The sequence below is a fragment of the Rhinolophus ferrumequinum genome, chromosome 21 (assembly GCF_004115265.2).
Source record: "Rhinolophus ferrumequinum isolate MPI-CBG mRhiFer1 chromosome 21, mRhiFer1_v1.p, whole genome shotgun sequence".
Lineage (NCBI taxonomy): Eukaryota > Metazoa > Chordata > Mammalia > Chiroptera > Rhinolophidae > Rhinolophus > Rhinolophus ferrumequinum.
The window spans coordinates 25828815-25851269 of record NC_046304.1 but is presented as its reverse complement, the minus strand read 5'-3'; the positions used below and the strand labels follow the sequence as shown (position 1 = coordinate 25851269).

General features: G+C 34.9%; 1 protein-coding gene across 4 annotated transcripts in view; it reads left to right on the top strand.

The window, feature by feature from the left end:
• Window positions 1-22455, top strand: part of BRIP1 (BRCA1 interacting helicase 1) — a 155604-nt gene that overhangs the window by 95737 nt on the left and 37412 nt on the right. For 3 of the 4 annotated variants that reach the window (XM_033091770.1, XM_033091769.1, XM_033091771.1), the window contains exons 15-16: window positions 19533-19692; window positions 20707-20828. The exons of the other annotated variant lie outside the window; for it this stretch is intronic. In XM_033091770.1, the coding sequence (XP_032947661.1) occupies window positions 19533-19692; window positions 20707-20828 (282 nt within the window). The remainder of the gene's footprint in view (window positions 1-19532; window positions 19693-20706; window positions 20829-22455) is intronic. 4 annotated transcript variants of the gene reach the window in all.

The window sequence follows — 22455 nt, the reverse complement described above, 5'->3', positions numbered from 1 at the left end:
TTCAGTTACGTTGTACCATTTTCCCTGAAAATAAGACCTAGCCGGACCATAAGCTCTAATATGTCTTTTGGAGCAAAAATTAATGTAAGACCCAGTCATACATTACATTACATTACATTACATTACATTACATTACATTACATTACTTTACTTTACTTTACATTATATTATATAAGACTCGGTCTTATATTATAGTAAAATAAGACTGGGTCTTATATTAATTTTTGCTCCAAAAGATGCATTACAGTTGATGGTCTGGCTAGGTCTTATTTTCGGGGAAACACGGTATTAGTATGAGAGCCTTGAACTGCCATTCATTTTCATACCTATATATGTGCAGTAGGCAGAATTCTAAGATGGCTCCCCAATATTCCTGGTCCCTGGTGTACACACTCCTTCCCCCATTTATTCAATCAAACACTAATCTAGGTACTGCTGTGAAGGGATTTTGCATATGAAAGTAGTTGACCCTGAGATAGGGAGAGATTATCTATTTGGCCCTGATCTAATCATACGAGCCCTTTAAAAGCAGAGAGTTTTCTACAGTTGGTTGCAGAAGAGGAAGTCAGAAAGACATAATCTAACTGGCCTGGAAGAAAGCAGACATCTATGCTGTGAACTGACTAGTGGGAGGGGTGGGGCATGGGGCAAGGAATTATAGGTGGGCTACAGCAGCTGAGAGCAGTTCTGGGGAAAACTAGCAGAAAAATGGGAGCAGTAGTCCTACAGCTAGTAGGAAATGAATTCTGCCAATAACCACTGACCTTGGAAGAGAACACCAAGTTCCAGATGAGAACTGCAGCCCCCAAGACACCATAATTTCAGCCCAGTGAGACCCTGAACAGAGAATCCAGTTGTGCTATGCTTAGTCTTGTGATTTACAGAAACAGAGATTATAAATGGCTGTTGTTTTTATCCTACAACATGGATGAACGTGGAGGACATTATGCTGAGTGAAATTAGCCAATCACAAAGATACAAATAAATTATGATTCCATTTATATAAGGTACCTAGAGTTGTCAAATTTATAGCAACAGAAAGTTAGAAGGATAGTTGCCAGAGGCTGGGGGAAGAGAGGAATGAGGAGTTTTGCACAATGAATAGAGTTTTGGAGATAGGTTATGCAACAATGTGAATATACTTAACACTGCAGAACTATACACTTAAAAATGATTAAGATGGTAAATTTTATGCTTTGTATATTTCACCATAATTTTAAAAGAATTGTTTTTAAAAGTGGGTATTATTTTAAGTCAATAAGGTTGTGGGTAATTTATTATTCAGAAAGTGTTCATAGTGTTATGTCTACTGAAAAATCCATTCTCTGAGTTTTTTATTATCCAGATATTTTAATTGTATATCCAGCTCACATGTTTGCTCTATTCAGCCATCTTTAACCCTCAGGCAGTTAGTCACTCTTTCCTCTGCCTAGTTATGTTTCAGCTTCAAGTTTTACAGCAGATTCATGTTAGCAATACCTGAAAGTAGTGACTTTTAGGAAACACTGTAGTGGTTGCTTCTTATTCATTTTCTTCTCACAACCTAGATTCTACTTAAATTCTAATAGTGCAGGTTCACTGACCTCATTTTAGTTTACTTTAATTATTAGCCTTTTAACAGAGGGATAGAAAATGAGTTGGTTTTGTTTTGTTTGTTTTTTTGCTCGCAATTAATCTCAGGTAAGGAATGAAACAGATGAATTTGTGTGAATAAATTTATTTGTTCAGATTTCAGCCAACATTTAGTAAGCCAATACTTCTTGACTCTAAAGTAGGGAAACTAGTCAAATATATACATTTTAACCAAATGTTTACTTCAGACCTTAATGAACTATGTTGGTTAATCAAAAGAAGTTCATAATTTGTGTTTTAAAGGGTTAAGAATTTGTTCCATACATAAATAGCTATTGGTTTTTTGTTTTCTGTTCAAGAGATTTCAACAAAGTAGATGTATCATGACGAACTGTATGAGTTATTTCTGAAATTCCATTTTATTTGAAATTTTTACATTGTAAGTATCATTGTATATTTCTATCAGAATGTATCAATAAATGACTCCATAAATGAATATATCAATATTAGTAGTGCAGCTCTAACATTTTCAGAGTTCTCATTCTTTTAACAAAATTATGTGGGGGAATTTTCTTTGTCAGAGAAGACTGTACGACCTTTCATTTTTATTTATTTAGCAAACAACTGCAAGAGATCTTACTTTCATTTCAGGACGGTATTCCTCCATATTATTCCCCCTAGTGCATTACTGACTGCATCTGTATTTGTTGAAAGTTTGAACCTGGAATAAAACTGAGCCTTTTAAGGTGAAGGTGCTGAGTCAGATATCACCAAATAGCTAAAGTATAGGAAGTTGTTTCAATAGAAATTCACATTTTTGGTTTTCTCATTTTATGATTGAAAACAGCAAGAATTAAGGATATACCCATTTTTACTGTAATTTAAAAATTATGAAAAACACTACTACTCTATTTTCCATTTTTATTACTGTTTATAGGGAGCTGTATTGTATTCCTAACATGTGCCACCTATATGTACATATAACTGAATAAAAGAAAGTAAACATGTCTTAAATATTAGTACTTCATGAAATGAATAGTGAAAAATCATCTTCAAATGGAAAAATATGACAGGTTTTACCTATAAATAAATTATGTGAAAAAGATTACAAAAGATGGTAGTCTGTTTAGGCAGGCCTATTAAAAGCATTAAGACTTGAGTACTGGCTATTAAAGTGAGTAAATGGCAATATTATAAAGTTAAACACATGCCAAAAAACATTTTCCAGAGGACTAGGATTGTAACAATACCATTAATGAGGGCAAAGAGGTTTTAATGCAATTTGCACTTTCTAAAGTTTCAAAAAGAGTCTTGGAGTTAGTGCATTATTAATGTAGTGAACATCTGGAACTGTGTAAAAGCTATAGACATTGAGCAAATGCAGGATTTCCCCACTAGGTTGCATTCTAGCTTATTGCCTCCCTAGTGAAATACCGGCTTTAAGAAGTTTGAAAAAGTACAGTGACAATATCCAGATAAGGCATAAACATTCCAAAGTGTCTTTTAATTCGTGAGATCTGACTTTAAAAAAAGTCTGTGAGTTTACCAAATCCAAGTTTACCAACACCAATTAGTAGAGTAAATCATCTATATCGCTATATGTGGGCTAGTCTTCTCCGTATGTGAATAGTAGTTGCTCTTTATGAGCTAAATAAACTATTATAACAGAGATACCTCACATTTTTCATCTATGTAAGTCTTAAAACCTGAACGATGGCTCTGTCAGTGTACTTTACTCTAAATTACTGATTTTTAGGTGTCTAGTTGGGATACTTAAGAGAATTTAAAAATCAGTTGAGTTATGTGTGTGTTTAGTTATTTGTATGATTTCCCTGGAAAAAGGGAAGTAATTAAGATGTATAAATGTGCAGTTTGAGTGTCACCTGGAGTGAGACTGGAAAGGCTGTAGACCTAACTATTTTGTTATCTAAAACTGAAAATGCATTATAGACCATTTTCATCAAAATAATCAGTATTTTTTGCTATAGAGCTATACTCCAAATTTACATGTAGCCCTTGTATGAATCCTTAATGGAAAACTTTTAAGGTACTTTTTAAAGCCTCCACTGAAGAGATTAAAATAAACACATTGTTCCATGGAAATGTCTCATAATTACCAAATTCCCTCCTTTTCATAGTGTTCCTTGTACCTCCTTACCCAAACTAAAATCTGGATGCAGTAGTCCCCCCTTAGCTGTGGTTTCTCTTTCTATTGTTTCAGTTACCCATAGTCAACTGCAGTCTGAAAATATTAAATGGAAAATTCTAGAAATAAACAATTCTTAAATTTTAAATTGTGTGCTGTCCTGAGGAGCATGATGAATTCTTTCGTTGTCCCACTCCATCCCACACAGGATGTGATCATCCCTTTATCCAGTATCTGTTAGTCAATTAGTAGCCATATTGGCAGAAGGTCCATTGTAGTCTAATGCTATATATCACAATGCCAACATCATTCACCTCCCTTTATCTCATCACAGAGACATTGTATCATCTCACATCATCACAAAAAGGGTGAGTACAGTACAAGAAGATAGTTACGAGAGAGAGAGATCACATTCACATAACTTTTACTACAGTACATTGTTATAATTGTTCTTTTTTATTATTAGTTATTGTTAATCTTTTACTGTGCCTAATTTGTAAATTAAACTTTATCCTAGGTATGTACAAGGTGTGATCAAAAATAGGATGAATGTTTAAATTTTTAAAAAATTTATTATAGTAAAAGACACATTGCCATTAATCCCCCTCATAATATTCCCTCCTTGCTTCAAACACACTTATCCTATCGTTCTTGCTACTTTCTGAAACAGTTCTGGAAGTCCTCTTTCGTGAGTCTCTTTAGTTGCGTTGTCATGACTGCTTCAATGTCCTGAATCATTTTGAATTTGGAGAAGAGCCAGAAGTTGCACGGTGCCAGATCCCGTGAATAAGGTGCATGAGGACACACCATGATGTTTATATTTGACAAAAATTGCTGTATATCAGAAGTGATGTGTGACACAGAGCGTTGTCATGATGGAGGATGATTTACGGCACACTTTAAACCACACCTCTCTCAACCGTAGCTCACACCCGACTGACTGCACTGAACAAGTTGAAACTTGTCACACACTGTGTACTAAGGTTCAATACCGGATCTTCTGGTATTGAAGATCCCTGCCTGTCCATTTGATGGCACCCAGCAGCAGCATTCACTGTAAAAGCTCCTTGTCACACATCACTTCTGGGATGGCAATTTCTGTTAAATAAAAACATTACAGTGTGTCCTCATTTACCTTATTCACTGGATCTGGCACTGATCGACTTTTGGCTCTTTCCCAAAGTCAAAATGACCATGAAAGAAAAACGATTTGAATCAATTCAGAACATCGAGGCAGCCAAGACACTCATAAAAGAAGACTTCCAGAACTGCTTCAGAAAGTGGCAAGAATGATGGGATAAGCGTGTTTGAAGCAAGGGAGATTAATGGCAGTGTGTCTTTTACTATAATTAATTTTTTTAAAATTTAAACATTCACCATATTTTTTGATCACATATTTTTTGATCTCGTCTATAGGGTTCTGTTCTATCTGCAGTTTCAGGCATCCACTGGGATCTTGGAACATATTCCCTGTGGATAAAGGGGTGGGGCTACTGTATACCCCGAGGACATGTCTTGTCGGCCCTTTCATGTTGTGACTTTTTTCTCTATAGTACCTCAGTTTGATATCCTATTTACTCTTCATTGCTCTTTCTGAATCTTTACCTCTTTATTTTTTTCTGAAGGAAGGGAAGGGAAGGAGGAAGGGAAAGGAAGAAGTAAGGAAGGGAAGGAAAGAAGGAAGGAGAGAGAGAAAGAAAGAAAAACTCATCAACAAAAACTCTAGTCTCTGAGCTCATGTCTTAATCATATCATCTTTTCCCTCCATCTTTATTAACATCTTACAAATCACTTGACTACTCCTTTTTTGTTTTTATTGAGGACTTTGGCACCTGATTTTACCTTTTCTTTTCCTCCTTCCTTTTCTAACTTCCTATAATTTTAGACCTTCCTTTTTCATTCATTTATTAAATTCATTCAACAAATATTTGTTTGGTACTTTCTACGTGTCAGGTACTGTTCTAGATGCTGGACAATCAGCAGTGAGCAAAACAAACAAAAATCATTGTGCTTATGGAGGTTATATTCCAGGGATGAGAAACAGACAATAAACACAGAAAGTCTCTAATATGTTAGATGGTGTCATGGATTGAATGTCTGTGTTCCCCCAAAATTCAGCCCTCAGTGTGGCTGTTTTCAGAGATGGGGGAAAGAAGTAATTAAGGTTAAAAAAGGTCATAAAGGTGGGGCCCTGATCTGATAGTGTTAGTGTCCATGTAAGAAAAGATAACCAGAAATCTTTCTCCTCTCTAATGTGAGCACAAAGGAAAAGTGATGTGAAGACTCAGCAAGAAGGTGGCCCTCTGCAAGCCTGGAAGAGAGCCTCACTGGGAATTTAATCAGCTAGCACCTTAATCTTGAACCTCCCAGCATCCAAAACTATGAGAAATAGATTTCTCTTTAAGCCACTTTATGGTATTTTTTCCAAATTTATTGAGATATTATTAGATATTATTGACATATAACATGTAAGTTGAAGGTGTACAATGTGATAATTTGATACATGTATGTATTGCAAAATGATTATGCAGTATTTTTTTTATGGTAGCCTAAGAGGTCTAGTACAGATATTGGTAAGTGCTATGTAGAAAAAGAAAGCAAAGAAGAGGGAAATGAGAATCCTGGGGGAGTGGGGAGAGGTGGTTCGGAATTTTAATTGCACGGTTCTAAGGCCTGTCAGAGAAGGTGACATTGAGTAAAGGCCTAAAGGGAGGGGAGGACGCAAACTATTCTGATCTTGGGGAAGGATGTCCAGACAGGGAAACTTGAGGTAGGAGAGTGCCTGGTTTGTTTGAGCAACAAGAAGGCTATTGTGGTTGAAGCAGAGTAGGGGTGAAGCTGGATATGAGGAATAGTTGGATATGAAGTCAGACAAGTGTCTGGTGTAAAATCACGCCACAGTAAGGATTTGGATTTTATTCTATTAGGTTGGTGTAAAAGTAATTGTGGTTTAAAAGGTTGAAAATAATTGCAAAAACCACAATTACTTGCACACCAATCTAATAAATGTAGTAGGAAGCCATTTGAGGCTTTAGACTTAATTTTGAAAGGATTATGCTGGCTGCTATTGGGAAAATGGACTATAGAGTAGGGCGACTGTAGGAGTCTACTGTAATAACTCACATGAGAGATGGCGGTGCCTTGGACCACTGTGGTAGCAGTATTTGAAAGTAGTGCTGGCAGAACTTGCTGATGGATTGGATGTGCAATATGATAGAAAGAGGGAATAAGATTTTCTTGCTGGGCTTTTTTCTTTATCTGTACTCTAATGCTAGTCAATCTCATCTATGTACATTCTTTTAATAACATCTATTGTCTTGGTTTCCCAGTTTATAATTCAATTCTGATTTCTCCTTCAAATACCACACTCTAAAGAAGAAAACTCAACTTCATGTGTGTCTCCTGTACTCTCAGTAATCTACTGCAACACAACTTCACTTCTGACTCCAAATGTGTGGATTTTTACACATCAAGCGTTTCTGCGACCTCCAGCTAGGTGTCCTACAATTTAACTCATTTCTGACATTACCCACCTAGAGATAGCATTGGATCAGACACGTTAAGAGCTCAGTCCAACAAGATTGCCTTCATGTCGACGCCAGTCTCGGATTCAGGCTATTACCTGTGTTCCTGACAGACTTCTACACCCCCCTCCTCAGATTAAGTTAATTTGCTAGAGTGGTTCACGAAACTCAGAAACATTGACTTACATTTATCAATTTATTATAAAGGATACTATAAAGGATACAGGTGAACAGCCCGATGAAGAGGTATATGGGGTTGAGGTCTGTAAGGATCCCAAGCACAGGAGCTTCTGTTCCCATGGAATTGGGAACTCTCTGACATGTGGAGGAAGCTCTCAGAACTCTGTCCTTTTGGGTTTTTATGGAGGCTTCTTTACATAGGCGTCATTGATTAAATCATCAGCCATTGGCAATTGATTCAGCCTTTAGCCCTCCCTACTCTCTCTCTCTCTCTCTCTCTCTCTCTCTCTCTCTCTCCCACACACACACACACACACTCTCACACACCGATCTTCGGGGTGGGGCTGGGAGTTCTAACCTGGTCACATGGTTGATTCCCTTGGCAGCTAGCCACCATCCTTAGGTTACTTGGAGCTGTCCAAAAATCACCTGATTAACATACACTCAGGTGGTTAAAAGGGGCTTATTTTACATAAATCATTTCACTTTTATGGCTCTGGAACTAGTTCAGGAACTGGGAATAAAAGATGCCCCTATAGCCCTTATTATTGCTCAGGAAATTCCAAGGATTTTAGGAGCTCTGTGCCAGGAACAGGGATGAGGACCAAATATATTATATATTTCTTATTATCAATCATAGCCTCATACTACTCACCCATATACTCAACTATCTAATAAATGTATCAATCTGAGTTTCTCAAAGGCAGCAAATTTGTAAACTTTCCTCCCAATCTTAGTGTTTTTCTAATGTTGCCTTTATGAGTGAGTGGTACCACAATCTATATTTGTACTAATCAGATGACCAGAGGGCATCTGTGAACCTTTTTCTCGACTTTACTGTCATGTGCAATCTAATATCACCCCGTGATCATTTTCAGTTTTAAATATTTTTATAATCTCACTTTTCTTTCTGTACAGCATAATTTTCAAAAAGGTGAATTCATGACTCACATGTAAATATAAAGTGAACATCTGTCAAAGAGTTTATTCAATTTATTGATTAATGAGGGAATCAGTATGATGTTAAGGCTGATTCAGAGAGCATTTAAGGAGCTGTGTACTAACAGGCAATTTAATAAAGGAATAGAATATAAGATTGCTTGCCTGAATACAAAACTGGTTAATGTACTACAGACCAATAAACTGTAACCTTTAGGGTTATCTTTTCTCCTGAACAGAAATTATTTGCATTTCTATTGGGCAAAAATGTATAAGTTCAAATGTAATTTCCCTAAGTCTGGATCTGAATCAATAGTAAGCAGTGAGTTCAATAAAGTGAGTTTCCCTATATAATCCTTGGATAGGCCTTTTCCTCCATATGAAATTGAAAGGTTGTGCTGCTTTTTTTCCCTTCCGCTCAAGTTTTGCATAATTTTTTTTTAACACTTTCTAATTCAAGCTACATCCATCTCTGTGTTAGTAGCCTAAATGAACCCACTCTAACCACTCTAAACCATTCATATTAATATCAGAGTAGTGTTTTTAGTCGTCATGTTTTTTAATTGTGAAATATAATGTGTTAAATGTATGAAATTAATACACACATTTTAAATATAATAAAATGGACATCGAAGTACCTACCTCTCAACTTAATAGAACATTATTCATTCATTAGAAGCCCCCATGAGCCCGTTCTCAATCATATCCTACCATCCATAGAGATATTAGTTTAGCTTGTTTAAAAAAACTAGTTTATATAGGTATATGTCTATATGCTTAAATAATGTTTTGTTTTTGAATTTTGTATAAATGAAATCATTTGTATGTTATCTATCGATAATTTGCTTTTTAAACTCAACATCTATAGATTTGTGTTCATCCTTTTTGGTACTTGTGTTATTAATTTATTCATTTACACTACTGTGTAGGATTTGTTTTTGTGCACGTGTGAGTGTGTTTATATTATTTTTCAATTTTTAAAAATGGTAGTAAAATATACATACCATAAAATTTGTTGTTTAATCATCTTTAAGTGTAATATTTGGTGTCATTAAGTGTGTGTACAATGTTGTACAACCATCACTACTATCCATTTCTAAAACATTTTCATCATCCCAGTCAGAGACCCTGTATCCATTAAAGAATATCTCCTCATTCTCTCCTCCCCCCACGCCCTGGCAACTGCTATTCTACTTACTTTCTCTATCAATTTGTCTATTGTGGGTACCTCATAAAAATGAAATCATACAATATTAGTCTTTTTGTGTCTGGCTTATTTCACTTCTGCTGTGTTTTCAAGGTTCATCTACATTGTAGCATGTATTAGAATTTCATTCCTTTTTATGGCTGAATATTATTCCATATCCATTCATCTGTTGATGACTGCTTGGGTTGTTTACACCTTTTGGCTTTTGTGAATAACGCTGCCATAAACAATGATGTACGACTATCTGTTTGAGTCCCTGCCTTCAGTTCTTTTGGTGATGTACCTTGCTGGGTTGTATGGTAATTTAATGTTTATAAACTTTTTGAGGAACCCCCCCGAACTATTTTCCACAGTGCGGTACCATTTTACATTTCCGCCATCAATGTAGAAAGATTCCAGTTTCTCCACATTCTTGCCAACACTTATTTTTCTGGTCTTTTGATAGTAGTCATCCTGATGGGTATGAGGTTGGCCATTCGTATATTTTCTTTGAAGAAAAATTAATTCAAGTCCTTTGCCCATGTTCTAATTAGATTGTTTGTTTTAGAATTGTAGTTCTTTACATATTCTGGATATAACCTCTTATCAGGTATATGAATTGTAAATATTTTCTCCCATTCTGTGGATTTTTTGACTTTCTTCATAGTATCCTTTAATGTACAAAAGTTTTTTTAAATTTTCATAAAGTCCAGTTTATATTTTTCTTTTGTTACCTGTGCATTTAGTGTCATGTCCAGGAAATCATTGCCAAATCCAATGTCCTGAAGATTTTTCCCTATGTTTTTTTCTAATAGTGTTATGTCTTTCATTGTGTTTTTTTGGTATTTTTTAGTTAATTTGTGTATGATATAGGCAAGGTCTAACTTCATTTTTTGTTGTTGTTGTTTTTGTTGTTATTGTTGTTAAGTGGATATTCAGTTTTCCCAGTATCATGTTGAAAAGACTCTTTTTTCCCCCATTGCATAGTCTTGGCACCCAAGTTAAAAATCACTTGATCAACTATGCAAAGGTTTATATCTGGGCTCTGTAGTCCATTGGTCTATATTTCTGTCCTTATGCTAGTAGCATACTGTTTGATTACTGTAGCTTTGTAGTAAGTTTTGAAATTAGGAAATATGAGTCTTTCAACTTTGTTCCTTTGTTTGTTTGTTTAGTTTCAGGTGTACAAAACAATGTAATTATTAGACATTTACAGCCCTCACAAAGCAACTTTTCTTTTTCTTTCAAGATTGTTTGGTTATTCAGGGTCCCTTCTGATTCTACATGAATTTTAAGATGGATGATTTTTTTTTTCCTGCAAAGAACACATTGGGATTTTGGTAGGAATTCCACTGAATCTGTAAATCGCTTTGAGTCATGATGTCATATTAACAATATTGTCTTCTAATTTGTGAACATGGGATATCTTTCCATTTATTGGTGTTTCTTTATTTGCTTTCAGCAGTGTTTTGTAGTTTGCGGTATACAGGTCCTTCACCCCTTGGTTAAATTTATACCTAAATATTTCATTCTTTTTTCATTCTGTGAATGGAATTTTCTTAATTTCCTTTTATGGTTGCTGGTTGTTAGTGTATAGAAACTCTAACAGGTGCTCTTTGTTTTGTTTTGTTTTGATGTGAGTTCCTTAGGGTGTAAACAGAGATAGCTTTATTTTTTTTTGTTTTACAATTTAGATATCTTTTATTTCTTTTCCTCGCTCTGTTTTACTGAAGTGACAAAATCGCGCATCCTTGTCTTTTTACTGTTTGGGGGGAAAGCTTTTAGTTGTTCACCACTGAGTATGATGGTAGGTGTGTAGGCTTTTCATATGTGACCTTTAATATGTTTAGGAAGTTCCCTTTCATTTCTAGTTTGAGTGTTTTTATCATGAAAGGGTGTTGAATTTGTCAAATACTTTTCTGCGTCAATTGAGATGATCATGTGTTTTTTTCCTTCATTCTATCAATGTAGTATATTACATGGATTGATTTTCATATGTTGAACAACCCTTGCATTCCAGGACTAACTCCTAATTGTTCATGATGTATAATAGTTTTAGCATGTTACTGTATTTTGTTTGCTAGTATTTGTTGAAGATTTTTGCATTTATATTTATAAAGGATATTGGTTTGTAGTTTTCTTTGCTTGTAGTGTCTTTGTTTGCCTTTGGTATCAGGGTAATGCTGGCCTCTAAAATGAATCAGAAAGTTTCAGTTTTTTTGGAAGAGTGTGAAAAGGATTGCTGTTAATTCTTTAACTGTTTGGTGAAATTTACAAGTGAAGGTACCTGGTTCAAGACTTTTGTTTGTTGGAAGGTTTTTGATTACTGATTCAATCTCCTTACCTAGTATAGACAGGTCTATTCAGATTTTCTATTTCTTCACGATTTGGTTTTTGTGTGTTTCTAGGAATTTATCCATTGTATCTAGATTATTCCATTTGGTGGCATACAATTGTTCATACTATTGTCTTATAATCCTTTTTATGTGTGTAAAGTTGGTAGTAATGTCTCTTCTCTACCTTCTTTTGTGGTTTAAGTAATTTGAGTCTTCTCCTTCCCCCACCCACTTAGACAGTCTTGCTAAAGACTTGTCAGTTTTGTTAATCTTTAAAGAATCAACTTTGATATCTCTATTTTTTCAATTCTCTTATATATTTCTGCTCTAACCTTTTTTTCTTTTCTTTTCCTGCTGAGAGTTTTCTGTTTAATTTGCTGTTCTTGTTCCTTAAGATGTACAGTTAGGTATTAATTTAAAATCCTTCTTTTTAATGTATGTATTTACAGCTATCAACATCTTTTAGTGTACTGTTTGGCTTCATCTCATTAGTTTTCCTTTGTAAATTTCCCTTGTGATTTCTAATTTGATCCAGTGGTTGTTTGAGTGTATTATTTAATTTCCATATATATGTGTGAATTTTCCAGCTTTCCTTTGTTGTTGATTTCTAGTTTCATTTCATTGTATTCAGAAAAACCATTCAATCCTTTTAAAATTTTCATGACTTATATTGTGTCCTAACCTATGGTTCTATATCCTAGAAAATGTTCTGTGTGCACTTGAGAAGAATGTGTATTCTACTTTGTTGGGTGGTGTGTCTGTTAGGTGTAATTAGTTTACAGTGTTTTTCAAGTCCTCATTTTCCTCATTGAACTTCTGTCTGGTTGTTTTGTTCATTATTGAAATTGGAGTATTGAAGTCTCTTTTTATTGTAGAACTGACTGTTTCTCCATTGAATTCTGTTAATTTTTGTATTATATTTTGGAACTCTGTTCTTAGACATTTATATGTTTATAATTATATCTTCATGAATTGATACTTTTTTTCAATACCCTGTTTCCCCGAAAATAAGACCTAGCCAGACAATCAGCTCTAATGCGTCTTTTGGAGCAAAAATTAATATAGGACCGGGTATTATATTATATTATATTCAGACCTAGTCTTATAGTAAAATAACACCAGGTCTTATATTAATTTTAGTCTTATTTTCAGGTAAACACGGTATATAATATCCTTTGTCTCTTCAACAGTTTTTGACTTAAAATCCATTTTGTATGGTTTCATGTTGCTGTCTAGCATCTTTTCATTTCAATCTGAAGGACTCTCTTTAGCATTTTTTTGTAGGGCAGGTCTAGTGGTGATGAATTCCCTCAGCTTTTGTTATTCTGGGAACTTCTTTATCCTTCAGTTTTGAAGGGCAGTTTTACTGGATATAGTTTCTTGATTGGTACGTTTTTTTTCTTTCAGCACTTCAAATATATCATGCACTCTCTCCTGGCCTGCAAGGTTTCTGCTGAGAAATCCACTGATATTTTTATGGGGTTCTTGCTTTGCTCTTGCTGCTTTCAAAATTCTGTTTTTGTCTTTTGATGTTTGATGTTTCTTGGTTTGACCTTCTTTGGGTTCATTATGTTTGGTGTCTGTTGGCTTCTTGAATCTGGATGTCCTCCCCTCTGCCAGTTTTGGAAAGTTTTTAGCTATTAATTCTTGAAATAAATTTTGTATCGTACCACCTTCTCATGTTTTTTCCTTCTGGACTCCCAAATGTATATATTTGTCTGCTTGATGGTGTTCTATAAATCCCCCTAGGCTTTCTTCCTTGTCTTTTATTCTTATTTCTTTTTACTTCTCTGGATAATTTAAACAACCTGTCTTTGAGGTCACTGATTTTTAAAATTTTGATTGATCAAGCCTGCTGAAAACCCCTCTATTGAATTTTTCTGTTTATTGTTTCCTTCAGCTTCCAAATATCTGTTTAATTCTCTTTATATTTGTTACCTCTTTTTTGAAATTCTAATTTTGTTTTATGTATCATTTTCCTGAGCTTGTTGAGCATCTTTATGATGGTTATTTTGAATTCTTTGACAGGTAATTTATATACATCCATTTCTTTATGGTTGATGCTTGGAGTTTGTTTTGCCCCTTTGATTAGGCCATTTTACCCTATTTCTTTGTGTCTGTATCTACCCATTTGAAAAAACAGTTACCTCCCCCAGTCTTTTAGGGAAAAACCTTCACCAATTATTCCAACTACCGATTCTGGGAGCCTCTTAAACCTTTCTGTGAGTGTATCTTCTCTAGACTTGTACATATAAATTTCTAATTAGAGGAATTTTCTAATTTATTTTTTTCAAGAGTTTGCAATTTCTTGCTCCCTCTGGTTTTTCTCTGTGGTACTGCAGGTCACTGGAGCTGCTGCACGCCACCAGCTCTCTTATTCTTAGCAGACCCTAGGCCTTTAGAGTATGCCAAGTCCCATCAGCTTTTTGAGTCTGGCAAGACACAAACCAGTTCCTCAGGCAGCCTCTTTAAAAAGCAAGACTGTTATACACATACTCTGCTCTTCTTTTTCTCCATCCAGGGTAGCGACCACCAAGCTATATTGGCTTCTGTCTGCTGTACTGCTAGTCTTCTGGAGTAGCAACAAGCTGCCTAGCTCTCTCTTTTGTTGTCAGTGACCCTCTGACATCTAGAGTACGTTGGATCTTGTCAGCGCTCTGAGACAGGTGACACAGAAACCAATCCCTCTGGTAGCCACCCCCTACCAAAAGTGAAACATTAGACATACGGTCTAACAATTTCCCTCCCCAGGGAGAAACTGGCAGTTGGGGGTTTCTTCTCACTTATTAAGTGCTGGGCCAGGGAGAAAGACTTTGGTGAGTGTGTACTAGTCTAAACCTTCACCTTTGTACTCAGTGTCCTCTCACCTCCAACCTGGTCGTTTCCTGTGAGTGCTTAGATTCAGGCAAGAGAGAAACCCCTAGACAGCCCCCCTAAAAGTCTACACATTAACCATATGTTTAGTCTTCTCTTTCCCTTCTCAGGGAGAAGCCAGTAGTTGGAAGTTTTCTCCCAGTTGCACCATACTGAGCTGGGGGTGGGACTAAGGCAAGTGGTGCCATGAATTTTCCTTCCATCTTTGATGAGCTGGTTTCTTACTCATCTGGGAGGCAGGAACCTCTTAACTATTTACTGAATTTTTCATAAAAGTAATTGGTCTATTGTTTGTGAATCAGTGTTTCTATTAGGGGCAAGGAGAATCTTTTGATGCACCCCCCTATTGAATTTTTAAAGTGGAGATGTAAGTAGATGATTTGGTAAGATGTGTAGTTTAGAAATATTGCTTCAGCTGAAATGTAAAGACCTAAGCGTGATAGGTAAGAACCAACAAACTCAGATAGGAAACATTGGAGTGGTCCTTCAAGTAGTATGATAACTACGACTGGGGTAGTAGCTTTAGATATGGAGAAATATTTACAAGAAGACAAAAATTAACAGGGTTAGATAATAGATTAAACATGGACAGGGAGAGGGAATTGTTAAGGATGACTGTGTTTTTGCAAAGGCAACTCAATGAATGGTGGTGTTCTTTATTGAGATAATCACTGGAATATTACAAATTTGGTCTTATATAAAACATTTCAGGTGCCTTTGAGATATCTAATTGGTGAATTCAACTAGGCCGTTGGCTATATGGATAGAGTGCTTAGAGGAGCAATCTGGGCTATAGATACAAATTTTGGAGGCCGTATTTGTTCTTCATCTTTAGGAATGTAATATTTGCTCACTATATTGTAAGTGCCATGAAGGCAGGGATTTTTCTGCAATGTTCCCTGCTTTGTTCTTAGATTTCTGATGTTGTTTCTAGCAAAAAAAAAACACAAAACACGGGGTCTTGATATTTTTGTTGTTGTTATTTGTTTTCTTATCTTCATCCCTCTATCCCCATTGTCTTGGTATTACTGAAAACATTCACAAGAAATATATCTTGCTCCATTTTCACAACCATAATGTAATGTTTCATGCTTACATGAAATCACATGTAATATACCCAGGGTGCCAAAAAAATGTATACACATGATTTGTATTCATCTTTTGTTATCACTATATATTGAGTATTTTAATACAGTTTTTTCCTTTCTTAAAATGTGTATACATTTTTTTGGCACCCTCTGTATATGTGAATTATGAGGTATATGAATAAAGTGAAAACATCAAAACTATCACTTAAAAACTAAATATTACTGTTAAAGCTATCTGGATGCCCCTCTCAATGTCATACTTTTGCCTACCCCCACAGAGTCAATAATTGTCCTAAAGTTCATAATTATCTTTCATTTTTTTTTAAATGGCTTTACCACATACATATGTATTTGTATTCCTAAACAACATGTTACTTAGTTTTGCTTTTTTTTTTTAAAAAAATGGCCTGATACTGTATATAATTTTCTGCCACTTAATTTTTTTCACTAATTCATGGTAGAAATTGTTACTTTCATTGCTTATTATAACCCATTGTATGAAAGAAACACAATTTGCATACTACCTTTAATAAAAATTTTGGTGAATTCCACTCTTCTTTTTTGTATTTATGTTCTGCTGTTTAATGCTGCTTTTGACATTTTATAGAAATTGACAAGCTGATTCTAAAATTCATATGGAAATGCAAGGACCTAGAATAGCCAAAATGTTTCTAAGTAATTTTTTTTTCATTTTGTTTTCCTCTTGAACCTAGAAATTGTATGGAAATATTTTAATCTGATTTCTATGTAGATAAATTTTATTTGGTTTTGGTATAAGTGACCCTACTGTTAAATATCCAGTTCCAGTGCCTGTGATCTGTATGATTCCACATTTAATAAATTTATCAATATGTCCTTTGTGACTTTATGTATATGAGTATTGTTCCATCTTTGAAAATAATCATTTTCAGTACCAAGTTCTCTACATATATTAGAGTAAGGTTGATGATCCTTACAACGCTAAATCATCTGTATCCTTACTAATTTTGTCTAATTCTTCTATAGATATCTAAAATAGGTACATTGACGTCCTCTATAATATTTAGGGACTTGCACAGTTTATTCTTGTGTTTCTTGTCAGATTTTCCTTCCTATATTTTGAAACTATGTCTTCAGATCTTAAAGATTCATGACTGCTATGACTTTTTTGTGGATGCACTCTTTATGTATATGAGTGTGGAATAAATATCTCTATTTTTTTTAAAGCTTTTTGCTTTGAAGACTATATTTTTATGACTGATACCCCTGATTTCTTTTTGTAAACATATGCCTTTTATATCATTTTCCATATCTTCATTTTCACAATTTCAGTGTTGTTTAATTTTAAGTGTCCCTATAATAAATGACATATAGGTGATTTTCTTTTTTTCTCTCCCACACTTCTTTCCTCCTTCTTTTCTTTCCACCCTCCTTCGCCTTCTTTCTACCAAATAATCTGAGTGTCTCCATTTTAATAAATGAGTTAAAAATTCATTTGTGTTTGCTTTGATTCTTGGCATATTTGGACTTATTTTCTACCATCTTATTTTGTTTTTTCTTTACCTCTTTTCCTTTTTGTTTGTTTTATTTGAATGGTTTGATTTGTTTGTCCTTTTTAACCTCCTTTAGTGGTCTGGAAGTTCTGTATCCTATTTATCCTATTTTTTAAAATTTTATATATAACACCTTTGCTGTGATATAATTTGCTATATATACCAGAGTTGCCAAAAAAACGTATACAAGTGCCCAAGCACTAGTTCTCCATAATCAGAAGTGTCTGGATGCTGATGGTAACCACTTTGAGCATCTCTTGTAATTGCAGAAGTCAAATGTGACTTGTATTCATCTTTTGTTATCAGTATATATTAAATATTACAATTTTAATAGCTTTTTCCTTTCTTAAAATGTGTATACAGTTGTTGTTTTTTTAAGTAATAGCTTTTTTTCTTTTTTTTTTTTTAAGATTTTATTTGGGAAGGGGAACAGGACTTTATTGGGGAACAGTGTGTACTTCCAGGACTTTTTTCCAAGTCAAGTTGTTGTCCTTTCAGTCTTAGTTGCGGAGGGTGCAGCTCAGTTCCAGGTCCAGTTGCCGTTTTCTAGTTGCAGGGAGCGCAGCCCACCATCCCTTGCGGGAGTCGAACTGGCAACCTTGTGGTTGAGAGGACGTGCTCCAACCAACTGAGCCATCCGGGAGCTCAGCGGCAGCTCAGCTCAAGGTGCCGCGTTCAATCTTAGTTGCAGGGGCAGAGCCCACCATCCCTTGCGGGACTCGAGGAATCGAACTGGCAACCTTGTGGTTGAGAGCCCACTGGCCCATGTGAGAATCGAACTGGCAGCCTTCGGAGTTAGGAGCATGGAGCTCTAACTCCCTGAGCCACCAGGCCGGCCCACTATATGTTATATATTTATTTCTGAAAATAGATAAGGGTAAAATTCTGAGGAAATAAACCATTTTATAAAAATTAGTTTCTGTTTTCTAGAGAATTTGGAGTAATTTCTTGGTGCTTGCCTTCATTATAATAACTGGTCTACATTGCATAGAACTCTATATAGAACAAATGGGTAAAACGGTTCAACTTACGTCATAATTAATTGTTTTACTGGCTTTTGTCTCTCATTTATTTGACCTCTTATGTTTATTCTTAACTTATACTTTCTTTGCATTTACTGTTTTAATTTTTTTAGCTTGTTTTTAAAAATGCTTAGTTCAGTTAGTCTCAATTTTTTTAAATAAATACATTTCAAGCTATTAATATCAGAATATTTCTAAATATTACCTTTACTGCCTCCCACATGTTTGGAATTGTGGGTGCTTTTCTTATCATTTATATCGAAAAATTTCATGAATTCTTTGTTTTCCTCTCTAAACCGTATGTTCTTTTTTGTTGTTGTTGTTCTGCCTCCTCCCCCAGCTTTACTGAGATATAATGGACAAATAACTCCTATGTTATTTAAGAATGTAATCTTTAGAGTTGGGCTTGTATGTCTCTCTGTTTCCCACTAACTTTGTATTTTATTGAAAGTTGCATTATTAGAATATGTGGTTAATCTGATAAGATTCTTTGAATTTTTGTCAAAAGTCCTTTTGTAATCTATCATATGGTTAGTTTTGTAAATATTCCATTTGTGTCTGTGTATTTTCTACTTGTTGACTACCTGAGTCTCTGTTTATATATTTACTCGATTCAGTTTTTAAAATATCAATTATCAAATAGCTTAGCTGCGTATGGGTTAGGTAAAATGATCTTAAAGAATCTTCATTTAAAGAGTCTTTCATTAAGAATATTAAGGAACTTTACCTTAGATTTAAAGAAATAACTTAAAATTTGTCAAGTATGAGAGGAGTAATTTTTTCTGCTTTTAAAATTACCAAAATAGCAATAATAGAAGTATTATCAGCAAGCTGTAACAGTAGTATTAGTAGTAATAGTAATGATAACAGTAGTAGTAGCAGGTAATATTTATGGTGCTCTTACTATGTGCCAGGCATCTTTCAAAGCCATCTAAATCAGTTAGTAAATTTACCCAATAACAACTCTATGACATATTATTTTTCCCCTCATTTTATAGATGAGAAAAGTAAAACACAGAAATGTTAATACGCTTGCCATAGTCATATGTAGCCACATTGGCTTTAAACAAACCAAGATAAGTTTGTTCAGTTGGACACACAAAAAATTCTTTTTTTTTCTTACTCCTTTTTAGTTATTAGAAAAGTTAAAAGAACGTTGGCTCACCACTGGTTTATGGTGTAATCTGGAGTTGGTGAAGACAGTCATTGTAGAACCACAGGGAGGAGAGAAAACTGATTTTGATGAATTACTTCAGCTATACTATGATGCGATCAAGTCCAAAGGAGAGAAAGGTAATTGGAAATTGTTAGATGGTTAATGAAAAAAGTATTTTTTACTATGAAGTAAGAAGTTGGTGCTGTTAGAACTTTGTGTTATCTTTTTAAATGAGTTGCACTTAAGAGAAAAATTATATTTTATATTCCTGAGTGAAAAGAAAATAAGTTAAAGAAATTCTTTATTTGGAGTTATTCTCCTATGAATATTTTCACTTGGGAATACTAAACGAAACAGCATGCATTCAGGTATTATTCCATAGTCTTTCCTACCCTACCTAAAATATTTTGTGAAAGAAGGTAGGTAGCTCACGCGTAAATATCTTCCTTACTAACCAAATGAGCCCTGCATTTTGATGCAAATAACAGACTTTGTGGTTATTTTCTATTACATAAGATAAACTTGAGTTTTCAAAACATAACTAAAAACTCAATATCAAAGTAAGAGAATGTCCACAAAGAGGTTGATAGGAAGGACTAATAGTAATAATTTATGAACAATGCAAGATGGTAAGATACTATAACATAATTATCAATATCCTAAGCGTTCTCTGTGTTTCACAATCTCTTCAATATAATATTGATTCAATATGGTATATAGTACAAATTAAGAGTTATATTGATTCAGTATGGTATATAGTACAAATTAATTGTTATTTAAATCATTCTGAGAACTTTACATGATGGTGGTAATAGTAATGATTGCAATTTCAAGTTTTTAAATTTAAAACAGTTGAGTCCCAAGTGTTCAGTTCATGTGCAAGTTACTACTCTGATGTCGTTTTACTGTGTAAGTTTCTGGGAGATACAGTTTGTAAATTGGTTTGCTACCATACTGTACTTAAATGTTAATTTTATTTTCCTTGTTTATTTAAAGACATTGAATTTTTTAAGCTTTATCTCATAATAGTTTTTTATTTGAATTCTTTTAAGTTTGCTACTATGATTACTTAATAATCAGATCTCTTCAAAATGACAAGACTAGTCAATTTTGGGTGTGCTTTTAAAAATGTTTATTTTTTTGTGCTTAAGATGGAGCCCTGCTGGTAGCAGTTTGTCGTGGTAAAGTGAGTGAAGGTCTGGATTTCTCAGATGACAATGCCCGTGCTGTCATAACAATAGGAATTCCTTTTCCCAATGTGAAAGATCTGCAGGTAGGCCTTAAAGCCTTAAGAAATTTTATTTATCATAGAAGTTGTTGATTTTGTGTCAATTAAATGTTTTTCGTGTATTCTCAGACATTTTATTGTAATGCTTTGGTGATTCAGAATGAGTGAAAAAGGTTTAGTAGATACTGGTTTATTTTATTTTTAACTTGTGCTGTCTTTTGTTCAACAAGAGTGATTTTCAAAGTGTGGTCCCAGGTCAGGAGCATCGTTATCACCTAGGAACTTAATAGAAATACTTGTTTTCAGGCTCCATCCAGACCTACTGAATCAGACACTCTGGAGGTAGAGCCCAGCAATTTGTATTTTATCAAGCTCTTAGCCACAGACTCACATGGGTCCCCCCTTTCTAGGGCCTTTTTCCTAGCTAGCTCCCTTCTCTCAAATGCCATGCCCTGCCCTGCAGATTGCAGTGATTTTAGCTGCTCCAAATTCTGATCTCTTCCACCTCAGTTCAGCAGGACCATCATATTCTGCTTGTACTTCAGTGCTCTGTGCTGTTGTCAGGAAATTATACCCAGGAAGAGAGCTGAGAATCATGGAGTTCACCTAATGGATTTCTCTTATCTCCAAGTTTAGTCTTGTGGTGCCTGGTGTCTACTCCCTGAAAGCAGTCCCTTTATCTATTGTGTCCACTTTTATAGTTATTTACAGTAGGAGGGATATCCCTAAACCAGTTATTCTGGTCTTGGCCAGAAACAGGAGTTTTGCTTCATTATCACTGATTGTTTGCTAAACATTATATTTGAAAAACTATTTGTAGCAATAATTTGAAGCTTAAGGTGGTGTTATCTTCCATCGGGGAGGATTTTCCTTTACGTCCTACAGGCATTGGAAGATGCTAGCAATCTGAGCCCAAGAATTAAGGTTTTTCTGACCACTGAGCTGACTGCATTGAGTATAATTCATATCCCTCTTCCTGGGGCACAACCTGTTAGGGTTTCATAGCAAAGCAGGAATTCTTTACCCAATCGGTTATCTCCTTTAAAACTTCCAGATGTAAGGTTTTGTTATTGTTGATATTTTACTAGACACTGAGTTTATATAATATTAACAGTAATAAGCAGTATATCTCTGGTTAATTCCTACTCTTCCCTAACCTCTGCACCTCCTCAAAATATCTGAAAATCCTCAAGGGGTATCTAGTCCTCTCAGCCTACGCTAACTTGGGTGGCTTCCATTACCTTTCTCCAGGCGCCTTTGCTACATTGAGAGTGACCATGCCTGGGGCTCCTGTTCTAAAATGGCCGATATGCCTCAGACTGCTACTGAGGGAACAGTTGACATCCATTCAAGACAACTGTCGTGTTCACCATTAACAGCATTAGTGCTACAGTCCACTGAAGCTGAGTGCTGCTGAGTCACCGCTGGTGGCAGTGGTACTGTCTCTTTTTAATGCCTTACCATTTTACTTTGGCCTAGATTATCGCACTAATGCTGCTTTGTTGAAGTGGAAAGAATGCCTTTTCCCTTTTTTCTATGACATGTTTGTCCAAGGTCTTAAATCTGATTCTTTTATCCCTAAATCTAGCTCTTTCCATTTTTGCTTGTATCCTCTCTCTTCTTTGGACCTATATATGAGTCTTGAGAGCTAAAAAAGAAGATAATTTTATGG